This window comes from Coenobita brevimanus, chromosome 7 (assembly GCF_032717465.1).
Source record: "Coenobita brevimanus isolate Jiangsu-jjx chromosome 7, ASM3271746v2, whole genome shotgun sequence".
Classification (NCBI taxonomy): domain Eukaryota; kingdom Metazoa; phylum Arthropoda; class Malacostraca; order Decapoda; family Coenobitidae; genus Coenobita; species Coenobita brevimanus.
The window spans coordinates 9,860,549-9,872,976 of record NC_136960.1 but is presented as its reverse complement, the minus strand read 5'-3'; the positions used below and the strand labels follow the sequence as shown (position 1 = coordinate 9,872,976).

At 42.4% G+C, this 12,428-nt stretch overlaps 1 protein-coding gene across 1 annotated transcript; it reads right to left on the bottom strand.

Annotated features, from left to right (window-relative positions):
* Nucleotides 1-11,349: 11,349 nt before the first annotated feature.
* Nucleotides 11,350-12,249, bottom strand: LOC145404896 (uncharacterized). The gene has a single exon (XM_080276399.1). The coding sequence runs from the start codon at nucleotides 12,247-12,249 to the stop codon at nucleotides 11,350-11,352; it is 900 nt and encodes a 299-aa protein (XP_080132525.1).
* Between the last annotated feature and the right edge of the window lie 179 nt (nucleotides 12,250-12,428).

Genomic DNA, 12,428 nt, shown 5'->3' with positions numbered 1-12,428 from the left:
GAATGGAGGTTTTAGGATAATTTAATGACAAATGAAGCACAGACTTCTCACCCATCACTGAATAATTTCAGCTACAAAAACCAGGTCTTAGAACATACCCTTACAAGAGGTAATATGGGACTGCTTGTGAGTTTTGATCATTATCACTGTAACCTAAAACTCTTCTGGCAAAATCTGCACACCTTCATTCAGTGACGTAATTTATATGCTATCTTCACTATTATTAGACGATTTATTGCAGCAGAGGGAGGGAATAAAGGTTACGAAATATAGGTCGAGACTTTTTTTCTAACTCCGCCACTACCAATGGTTTCGTTGAAGCTGACACAATCGTCTGGATCTAACACTGAACTAACTGAAGGCCACAGGATTAAAGGGTTTAGGGGAACCTAAATAAACGTGTGTGGACGGTGAGGGGGGGGGGGCTAGTCCTTCTGGTTTGTATGCAATAAGGCCTTGACGTGTGTGTGTATCGTCCTCGAACACCTCAGTACATTTGTCCTCTCATCCTCGTCCACTAAAATCTAAATGTTTAAGATCGCGAACCATTTTTATCTGGACAAGTTTCAAATGCAATCTGTCCACGCCTACTTTTCTGTAAGTGTTTGTGAGGTGTAGAAAAAGAAAGAGAATATATTCATACATACTTTCGTGCTAGTGAATGGAATATATGCAAATGTGTGAGATTATTAATGTCTACGCAATGTATATGCAAACTTCGCCGACCGATGCATGTTTGCGTAAGTGCGTGCGAGTGAGACAAAGTACGTGAGCTTGGCTATAGTAGGACTCGCCCACGTTTGCGGCTGTGGTGTGGCCCGCACCTGTGTACAGTGTTCCCACGTTTTCTATACCGTTATCTCTCTCTCTCTCTCTCTCTCTCTCTCTCTCTCTCCTGGCGGGAAATGTGAGCCACCCTGAGTACTTTTGATTCTTTTATGAGTTATTTATAATTGTGCTTTCATTTGTTAATTTGGTTTTGTTATATTTAGTGATGCCGACAATGCATTCAATGCATGCCCCTCTCCTGCCTCTCTCTCTCTCTCTCTCTCTCTCTCACCGACTGGGTGTGGAAGAGTTGCCGCTCGCGAGTGAATGTTTTTTTTTTTTTTTACTTCGGTATTGGCATATGCCTACCATTTTGTCCTACATATTAGCTTATGATTATAAATGTGATTATTCCTCGTCCTTAAAATTATGGTAAAAGCCGGTAAATGTGAGCATTTTTCCCTAGCAACACCTGTACAAGCTATGCTTGGGTATACGGAGGGGTACATACTTTATTTTAGGCCAGACTGTGGTGTGTAAGTGTTGCCACTCACAAGAATTACATGAATTATTTCTTTTACTTTGGATATTGGCATATTTCTTCTTTTTTCAGGCTCATTATCTTATATCCATAACTATGATATTATTACCCACCCTAAAACTACGCTAAAAACCATTGAAAGTGACTACAATTTCTTTTAGCAACACTGTACAATATGTATGCCATGTTTCTGTGTTACTGTATAAATATTTTATGCATAATAAGATTACTGTTGATTCATCCATCAAAATACACAAGTGTAAGTTTTATTCATCTGAATTTATCGAATTTGTGATGCCTTGTACATAAATAGCTTCCGTTTCACATCGCAAGTTGGGGAAACGTGGCACCATTGTACACAGGTGCGGGCCACACCACAGCCGCAAACGTGCGCGAGTCCTACTATAATCACAAACAGGCCTCATCTCATCCTGACGTACTGCTCCTCGCCACTATATCTGTTACAGCCACAGTCGGTATGGTTATGTTGGAGTGAGTCTTGGCGCGCACAACGCCAATATTTATGATGGTGCTAATGGAAGCTTAGTCGACGCTGCAAGATTCTGTTAATGTAAATTTATCCGGAGAGAGAGAGAGAGGGAGAGAGAGAGAGATCTGGTATTGAAAGGGCTTTCTGAACTAGCTTACAGTACCGTACGGTATGTTTGTTTCACAGGAAAGGACCAATGGCCAGCTAGACTATACCACTACTACCATCCCCAATACTACTACTACTGCTACTACTACTACTACTGATAATAATGATCCGATTTCTGTATGTTTGTTGGTTTGCCCAACCGTTACCATAACACTGCAAAAACGGCGCATTGTAGCGCAATTTCTGTCAGAGCAAGGTACTGCTTAAATTCTCTAACTTGAAGAATAAAACAATTTCCAGTCCCGTCAAGCCACCGGTTCCCGAGTTATGACTCATTTCTTAAATTCGCAAAATGACTGCGTACACGTCTGTGGAAACGAAGCAATTGCATCGCACTATGAAATATCCATATTTTCGCAAGCGCCAGGATCATTTTTTCAGGTTTCGAAAATCATTTTTCTTTGTTTACCAACGTGAAGAGAATCGTCTGGCGCATCTGGCAATGTAAATATGTAATACAAAAAAAAAAATGTAGATATTATGGGAAGGTTTATAAAAGTTATTATGATGGCGCAACGTAGCGCAATTTTCGTTAGTGAAAGGTACCGTTAAAATGATCCCTCCAAGGGGGGAATCACACCAGCCGCGCGCCGATACATATCTAGCGCGGCTCGGAATATGACCTTGACCTTGATCTACTTTCACCAATTTCGACCCCGCATATCTTCATCCCTACTACACACTTGTAAAGTTTTGTGATGATATCTTGAGCAGTTGCGAAGCTATCGCGGTAAAAGACAGACAGACCTTGACCTACTTTCACCAGTTTCGAACTCGTTGGAGATTTTCATCCCTACTACACACCTGTAAAATTTTGTGATGATATCTTGAGTGGTTGCGAAGTTATCGTGCTAACAGACACACAGACAGACTGAAAACAATACTCATAGGAGATTTTCATTACACCTGTAAAATTTTGTGATGACATCTTGAGCGCTTGCGAAGTTATGGTGTTAACAGACAGACTATGACCTGCTTTCACCAATTTCGAACACGTGATCGGTTTTTTCCCTACTACACACCTGTAAAATTTTGTGATGATATTTTGAGCGGCTGTGAAGTTATCGTGCTAACAGACACACAGACACAGACACAGACAGACAAACTGAAAACAATACCAGCTTCGCTATCGCGGCTGGCAATAAAATACCGAAGATCTGTTCACATAAAGAAGTTTGGGAATACTAAGCAAAAGAGCTTGGAGGTCACAGCTGGAGACCGACAGAGTCAGGGAGACTATTATATGAACGAATGCAGCCCGCCGTCAGCGTCTGCCTAATACTACTGGTACTTTATTTTTTACCACTACATTTATAACTTACAGCATACGACAGTGGTAAGTGAGGTAGCTGCCTTGGTAACGTTTATGACTGTATCAGATTTGTGGTTCAGTGTTCCTCTCATAACTTCTCAGTAGTTTAAACTGGTAATCTGTTTTTTCTTCTCATATTTTATTCCCTTCCTTCGCTTTCTTCTTCCTTCCCCTACATTCCTCCATCTCCCTTATAACTTTCCCTCTTTCACCTCGCTTTCTCCGTTCCCTTTCCTTGTTCTCACTCCTCTTCTGCAGTAGCCTACGTATCCTAACACCGCTTCTTCATCCAGCGCCGCTAGTCCTTCATTCTTTAGCTATCCTTTACCTGAATTAATAAGATACAGTACCGCAGTTTTCATAGCCATATTCTGCCCTACAACAAATAGCCTCGACAGGATCAATAAACCGCGGTATAAGTTCTTTTATGATTTGTTTATACTCCTCAGTTTAAACATTTTACTGTTACTGTCTTTCCATCAACAGTCCCCTCTCATTCTCTTGTTTTTCTCACTGCCCCCTCTTTCCTCTCCTCCCCTTGCCTTGCCTCCCCTGCCCTACATCCACACCTTCGTCATCCACACTCCTTTCCTCCACATCTCCACTCTCTCTCTCTCTCTCTCTCTCATATCCTTACCAGCTCGAACAGCATTACTACCTTACCTCAACCCAGTCACACCCACACCTTATCTTCTCCAAGTGTCTCTCTTTTCTCCCTGCTCCATGGACAGAATCTCCTCACCCTTCCTACCTCGCTTCTCTACCCCATGGAGGTCCTTCTCACTTTTTCTGCCGGTTCTGGCTGGCAGGTTTGGTGGACGAGGAGAGCTTTTTGCTTAACGATCCTTATTTCCAGCTAATTTATAATTAGTCGCAGTTTTCACAAATTTTTCCGTAACACCCGGAAAGAAAAATTATGCCTGTTTGTGTTTGCTTTTCCTTTTATTCTTTTACTAAAGAATCCTCCACGTTCCACTCCACCACCACCACCACCACCACCTCCACCGCTGTCACCAACCGTCACATGTCCTCCCATTTCTCCACCTGCATCTCATCACCTCGAAATGGGATAATGCAGTAAGTGGAAGAAAAGAGGTGAAGGGAAGAATAAGAAGGAGGATGACGTAAGGATGAAGGAGGGTGTGATATCCAGTCATATCTCCAAACGTAAACCTGGCCACACACTATGTTATGGTGAGTCAATTCATCAGATACACGGAACACCATACTGTACATTTGAGTGTGTGTGTGTGTGTGTGTGTGTGTGTAAATAAATCTGATACTGTGCTTACATGCTTGTACGAAATGTGTTCACAGAAGATCTGTGCCTGTCTACCTGACAAAATTTCTCTCTCTCTCTCTCTCTCTCTCTCTCTCATTTGAAGGATAAAAGGAAAGTCAAATAACATAAACAACAAACTTCGAAAGCAAAGGAAATGAAAAAAAATAATGAAAATACTCAGAATACATGAAATATATACTAACAAGTGGACTGAATGAGAACTTATGATGGTAGTATCAGAATTACTGCCACGTAAACGGTGATAACTATGCTGTTCACCAGCTGGACACAAGCAAAATCTGGAAATGTGTACTGCCGCCTCATCACAGTTATACCGTACACGTAATTCTCTTCGTATTTCCTGGCTTTAATTACAGGGGTTTTAGCTGTGTACCTTTGCAACAGGCAGGATCAGACAGCAGAACATCGTCATGTCTATCTATCTAGCATCCTATCTATGTATCTATTTATCTGTCTATCTATATACCTATCTATTTATCAATCCGTCCATTCATCTATTTATATCTTTATCAATCAATCAATCAATTTATCTCTGTGTAAACGTAGAAGACACTGGCGGCGTTACCAATGCATCTTGGGTGAGGTGAGTGGCGGGGAAAGGGAGACAATGGAGGCGTGACACGTGAGATGACAGGTGACGTGTATGTGACGTGAGAGGTGGGGGGTGGGAGGAGAGTGGATGAGGGCAGTGGTGACGTGACAAACCAATTATTTACTGTCCTAGCATCAAAGGTTGTCTAGACGGTGCAGAGGCGGCTAACATCAACGTAGTAATCAGTAACTACCACACAAATAAGCACCTTCAAAGGCAGGTTGCGACGTCTGTGATAAGATTTCTCCTGACCTGATGCGCCACGGCAATTTCTGGCGGCTAGAGCTGTGATTTAGAACAGACATTAATTCCTGATAAAATCTGGCATTTGGGAATTACTTATACTCATTTCTCCTGGTTGGCATGTGAATCGTGAAACAGTTACATCAGCTATAAAGTAGTCCTATGTTCACATGACTGTACGTTTCACTATTGTCAAACACCTTATTGTAGATGGTCTAGGGTGGCTGTGACAATAACTTTCCGAAGTCTCTTTACAACATAACCTTATCCATCGCCCCTCTGGAAGAGAAGGAGAGAGTTGATAAGCGTCCCCTCTGCTGAACTGGTTGCTGAGAGAATCTTCCCTTCTTCGTATCATATAAGAGAAACACACTCCACACAAGGATAATGGGATCGCTTCACTGGATTAGCAGCTGTGAGGAGGAAACATTATATAGGATTAACACACTCAACCGCACAGAAGCAGGATCAGGAAGGAAATAAATGCAATCGTTTCAAGAAAATCTGTAGAAAAGGCGGCAAAAAATATTAGGAGGACTGTGTTGCATGTTGCTGGAGGGAAGAAGTACACGGAAAATCGTGATGAGTGGAGAGGAGTAATGCAGGTTCTTAAAATCAGCTCTGATTCTTGACCAACCATAAAAAAAAAAATAAAAATGCAGACAGTAACAGTAGGTGTGACTTCGATTTCATTCATCACGTAAGGTGTCACGCTCTAATCAGTGACACTGGTTATTTCGAGGCTTCAAATTAGGATAGGAGGCCAAGCGAAAAAACAAGCATGCCGTCTAAGGAGTTTATTAACAGATACCATGTCCCAAAGTTCAACAAGATGATCATGACGAAAACGCCTACCAGTCTCGATAACAAATGATCACCTTACCCTCCCTCGTCCCAGGCTGCCCTCCTTCACGTAGTACTTCTCTATCTTTATTTATCCCTCTCCGATATCATCAGCATTAATAATCAGATGGATGTAATGTATCCGGAGTGAGATTTGTGGACATGTATTGAGACAGGGAAGCCATGTGGTGGTGTGGTTCGAAATGGACACAGTGAGATGTATAGGGACGAGGATTTGGAGTGTGAGATGTGACATGTGGGTCTGAATATGTTCCTCGGTCTGGGGTGTGTTAGTGGGAGGTGAGGACTAGGGAAGAAATGAGTATGAAATGAGTAAGGTGGGAGGTGTAGGTATAGGTATGCTGGTAACGTATGTATGTAGGAGGTAGTGAATGTACGAATGTGAAGGCAGAAAGGAGGGAATGGTGATGTAAGTAACGGCTTGTGAATATTAATAGACCTAAGAAGTGAACTTAATCACGCACAGTGAACTGAGTATACTCTTTATACTGTAAGCAAATCAGAATAAAGGTATACAAATAAAGATGTCTGACTTTAGATGTGAATGTTTATATAATGAGATATGAGTGAACAACTGTAATAAAAGAAAAAGGAAACTTGTACATAATGAAATAATATAACTGATAAAAACACTTACCCGGTACATACAAGACAGGTTGCAAAGGCAAGGCTCCACAGAGAAAGGTTGAATAACTATAGATATAATGACGTAACTGTACAAAGCTAAATATCCGTACAGGAAAATACAAACAGAGGTGTGTTACTTGGGATGTGTAGTTAGGAGCATGTGGACAAAGAATTGGAGATGATGGACTGTGTGACCGAGAGACCTTTGAGTAACTATGGTTTTAGAGAATGACAGACTAGTTTCAGAAATTCCATGAAACCAGTGCGTTTTTGAGTGTGGGTATGATAAAGATTTGCCCACATTATCTGAGGTAGACCCACTGACAAATCCTTCACAACTCGCCGCCACACAAGGTGTTGGAGGGAGAGGGTGAAAGGCCTCGACCCGCTCTCTCCATTCTTCACTTCACGTCATGGCTGTCATCATTCACTCTAATCCTTCATTCACTTGTAATTCCCTCATCATCTCTTTCCTCATCCGTTGTTATTATTCCTTCATGGGATCTCAAATAAACAAAGATAAATTATTTCAAAATTAAAAATAAGTTTAGATACCTGTGTGCAGATCTGGTTACGCAGATTAAAAATGTAGTTCTGTCTTGACCTAATGATAACAAAGCAACATCAAAAAGGAGGAAAAATGGGGCAGGCTGGCTCCCACTAGGTAGCCATCTCTGGGCACCATTACCACAGGACTACGAGAATTACGATAAGGACAGCAAAGAGCAAGGTTCACACACACACACACACACACACACACACACACACACACACACACACACACACAGGGTGAATTAATACTTTGTGCTCCCGGAATAATGTCAATATTTGTGTTATTAATAAACCGATGCAAGCGAAACTTTGAACTTATTTTCTTCATTACAGTTTTACTCACTATTGCATCAAGTTTTGAAAGCGGTCTCCATCGGCATTTAAACATAACTGAGCCCCAGTGTTCCAAACCAACTATTTTTCGGTGCGACTTATCAACTGGTATGGTTACATTCTTCCAAATAATTTTTTTTTTTTCTTTAAGCTAATGAAGCATGCAAGCATAGTTTTCAAATATTTATCATAAATAAATAAATAAATAAATAAAGGAATAAATAAAGGAAAAAAGTGGAGGGACTGACTTCACCTCTCTCAAAGACTGTAAGAAAATGTTCTGGAAAGAGGTGAAAAGAGTAAGACAGGGTGGAAGGGAAGTTAGCAGGGGAGTGAAAGATAAAAATGGTAGATTACTAGTGGAGAAGGGAGAAAAAGTGAGCAGATGGAGAGAACTCTTTAAGGAATTGTTGAACGTGGAGGATGGAAGTAATGCGAGTATAAGTGGCTGGGGAATGGCTGGGAGAAGGAGGGAGGTGAGAAGACAGGAAGAAATCAGTAGGATAGAAGTTGTGGAAGCAATGAAGAAAGTTAAATCAGGGAAAGCCCCAGGAATTGATGGAGTGTGTGGTGAAATGCTGAAGCATGGGGGAGAGATAGTAGTAGAATGGATGTGGAAGATGTGCAGATTGGCCTGGGAGGAAGGTAGAGTCCCGGAGGATTGGAAGTCAGGTATAATTATTCCCTTGTACAAAGGAAAAGGGGAAAAAGAAGTGTGTGGTAATCATAGGGGCATTTGTCTTCTTAGTATAATAGGAAAAGTGTATGGTAGGATACTTATTGACAGAGTTAGAGAAAGAACAGAGAAATTAGTTGGAGAAGAACAGGGGGGCTTTAGGAAGGGAAGAGGTTGTGTAGATCAGATATTCATTCTCAGATCTTTAGTGGAAAAGTTTCTAGAGAAGGGAAAGAAGTTGTATGCGGCTTTCATGGATTTGGAGAAAGCATATGACAGGGTGGATAGACTAGGATTGTGGAAAGTGTTAAGAATATATGGAGTAGATGGGAAGTTGTTGAATGCTGTGAAGAGTATGTACGATGGTGCGAAGGCTGCAGTGCGTGTGGATGGTGAACTAAGTGAATTTTTCTCTTTGAAAGTTGGGTTGAAACAGGGATGTGTCATGTCTCCATGGTTGTTCAATCTGTACATGGATGGGGTAATAAAAGAGGTACAAGGTAGGGTAGTGGATGTTGGAGTGGCCCTGGTGAGAGAGGATAGTGTCTGGAAACTCCCTGTACTGTTGTTTGCAGATGATACTGTGTTGTCGAGTGAAGACGAAGGGGAGCTGCAAGGCTTGGTGGATGAGTTTGAGAGAGTGTGTAAGAAACGGAATCTAAAGGTGAATGTAGGGAAGAGTAAAATGATGGTCTTTGAGAGAGGTGAAGTCAGTGAATGTACAGCGAGGTTGGATGGTGAGGAATTGGAAAATGTGAGTACGTTTAAGTACTTGGGTAGTGTGATGAGTAAGGATGGAGGTTTGGAGGGTGAAGTGCTTGAAAGGGTACAGCAGGGAAGAAAGGTTGCTGGTTCTTTGAAAGCAGTGATAAGAAACAGGGAAGTGAGCATGGAAGTGAAAAAGTTACTACATGACAGTATTGTGATACCAACTCTAACGTACGGAAGTGAAGCTTGGACGTTGTTGGAAGGACACAAGTCAAGAGTGAGAGCCGCGGAAATGAGTTATTTAAGATGAGCATGTGGAGTCACATGGAGAGACAGGCTGACGAATGAGGATATAAAGGAGCGTTGTGGTGTTGATGTGGATGTGATAGGAAGCGTTATGAGGAACACACTGAGGTGGTTTGGCCATGTGGAGAGGATGGAGGGTGAAAGACTGACGAAGAGAGTGTATGTGAGTGAGGTGGAGGGGGAAAGAGGGAGGGGGAGGCCGAGGATGAGATGGAGAGATGAGGTGGAGAGGTATATGAGAGAGGGGGGTGTGAGTTGGGAGCAGGGGAGTGAAATGGCGGGGGACAGGGCGACTTGGAGGCGATTTGTTTGTGGCCACCCCAAACGGGATTGAGGCGTCTGGCAATAGATAGATATATAGATAGAAATATGTAATCGTGAGTTATATCAGAAGAGTTAAAATATTCGGTAATATACAGAGTAGGACATGATCACAGCGTCAGTGCAGTTGTCCAACTGATACCCACTCACCGCCATGCAGGTGAATGACCAGCACTTCATTTCCAGCAGTCGTTTCCTTATATTCAAATGTTAGCGAGTTTCTTAAATGCGATAAATGACATACACTGACGCTTTTAAGTAGGATATGTGGAGGCGTATGGTACGTAGGAGGGATTGCTGGGCCTGAGGGAACGGGATGCTATGTCTATGTCCACATGAAAAAAAAAAAAAAAAATCTAAATCTCTTCATTAATAACGGGTATACTGGCATTATTTAGGGATACAGCGTTGCTTTCGTATATTAACTGGGGGAAAAAAAATCCGTGTAAGTTGTAGTGATTCGAATGGCAAGAGCGATACACTGTTTATCAACCTACCAGGTTACTACTATGCATTTCAGCGGCTGTGTTACCTCGATTTTCTGGGTTTTCTCGGTAACGAAGTGTTGGATCACTATTATACTTTGCCACAGGTTATTTCACACCTAGCGCTAATTTCTGACTGCATAGTGCATTACCATAAGTGTATGAGTAAGCTACATACTCTTGACAGTTGAGAGAAATTCCCGATATCCAGAGACTATTCGGACACAGCCATCACTACGTCACTCCTTAGACCCCACCCACCTCTCTCCCCCTACCTGTATGATCCCTCCTTCCTTCTATCACTCTTTACCCCCTCCCTCCCTCAACCTTCCCCCTTCTCTCTCTCTCTCTCTCTCTCTCTCTCTCTCTCTCTCTCTCTCTCTCTCTCTCTCTCTCTCTCTCTCTCTCATGGAATTCAGTTAAATTAATTTCAACCTTGCACTAACCCACGAGATGTATATGGCTCTCCAACTGGTGCATGCATTAGCCATAAAACAATGTGTGCGTAAATTGTCTTTCTTTGCCTTCATCTGGGCTATATACTCTTTGTAGCTCATGGATTAATTTCCATTTTGCCTTGTAGCCTCTACCCTAAAGTACGATTGGGGATGGGCGCCAGAGCAGTAACATGATGAATTCGAGATATTTTATTATTACACTGTATTATTATTATTATTATTATTATTAGTAGTAGTAGTAGTAGTAGTAATAGTAGTAGTAGTGGTAGTAGTAATAGTAATAGTATTACCGTTAGTATTGTTATTATTTTTATTATGAGTAATATTAATAATATTATTATTACTATTATTATTACTGTTATTAATATTATTATTAGTATTAGTATTATCTTTATTAGTATTATTGTGTATAATATATATCTATAAATCATTTTTAGGACAGAAATGAAAACGGAAATTATTCCATGGAATAACGTTTTAAGAAAGAGAACTACAGGTTATGTGGAAGAGTATTTCATAGTTCAAAATACACTGTGAGCGGAAGCGGATATATGATGAGGTGACAAGTGATGACAACATGAGTGCACAGCATAACCTTTCTTTTACTCCACGTCACTTTCCAAGAACAAGTCTTCCTCATCATCGCTGTCGAGGTTTATGATGACGGGATCTATGCTGTGGTGTATGTTGTCTGTGGCCCAGTACTCCTCCTCAAAGCCTTGTGATCGGCGAACCGCACCTGCCCACACCTCTGCCGTTACACCCATTTTTGCCTCCTCCAGCCTGGCCTGCAAGTCTGCCCGAGTGACGTGTTGTAAGGACGAGCGCACGTGTCTTTTCATGTGACCCCATACTTGTTCAATGACATTCAGTTCTGGATGGGCTGGTGGCAAGCGGACGACCTCATGACCCCACATTCGAATGGTGTTGTCGACGATGTATTGTGGCTGTGGACGGTTCCGTTTGCATATGAGCAGGAACTCAGGCCGAGTCGCGTGTGGCGGGAAGGGCAGCCTGTGTTTCTCCAACCATGTAATGAGGTCAGCTTTCCTGGTGGCAGTGGTAGGGCAACGACTCTCCTCCGTCTGCTGGCTGTGATATGGCGCATTGTCTAATACAAGCACAGATGGTTCAGCCAGCGAGGGCAGGAGCTGTGATGTCAGCCAACAAAGGAAGAGCTCCCCGTTAACCTCGCCGTGGTAGTCACCGCTGGTTGTCTTGGTGTGGTAGCACAGGAACGAATCCTCCACAAAACCATCAGCGGTGCCGGCTGCAACTACCACAAAGCGGTCCCCTTCTCCGGGGGGCACGTGACGGCTGTACGTGGTGCTTGTGGCAGGTTGCGTTGTGTCCACCCACTTCATGCTGTGGTGCATCCTGGTGGTGAACCATGTCTTGTCAAGGTACACCACCTGCATCCCTCTCTCCCGGTGTTGCTCGAGTGCCCTGAGAGCATTAATCCGCCGGCATACAACGTCCAGGGACTCCTTCCTCACATACATAGTCCGCTTTGATGTCCTATAGCGCAGTGCTTCTCAAACTATCTTATGTGGCGGACCGGCAGTTTTTTTTTTTTTTTTTCAATGTGCAAGCGAAGCAAGCCAATCCAAGGGCAGTCATCATTGACGTAACAAGTCTTCCCAGTGCGCCATTGACCAGTACCATATTTGTGCCATATAAT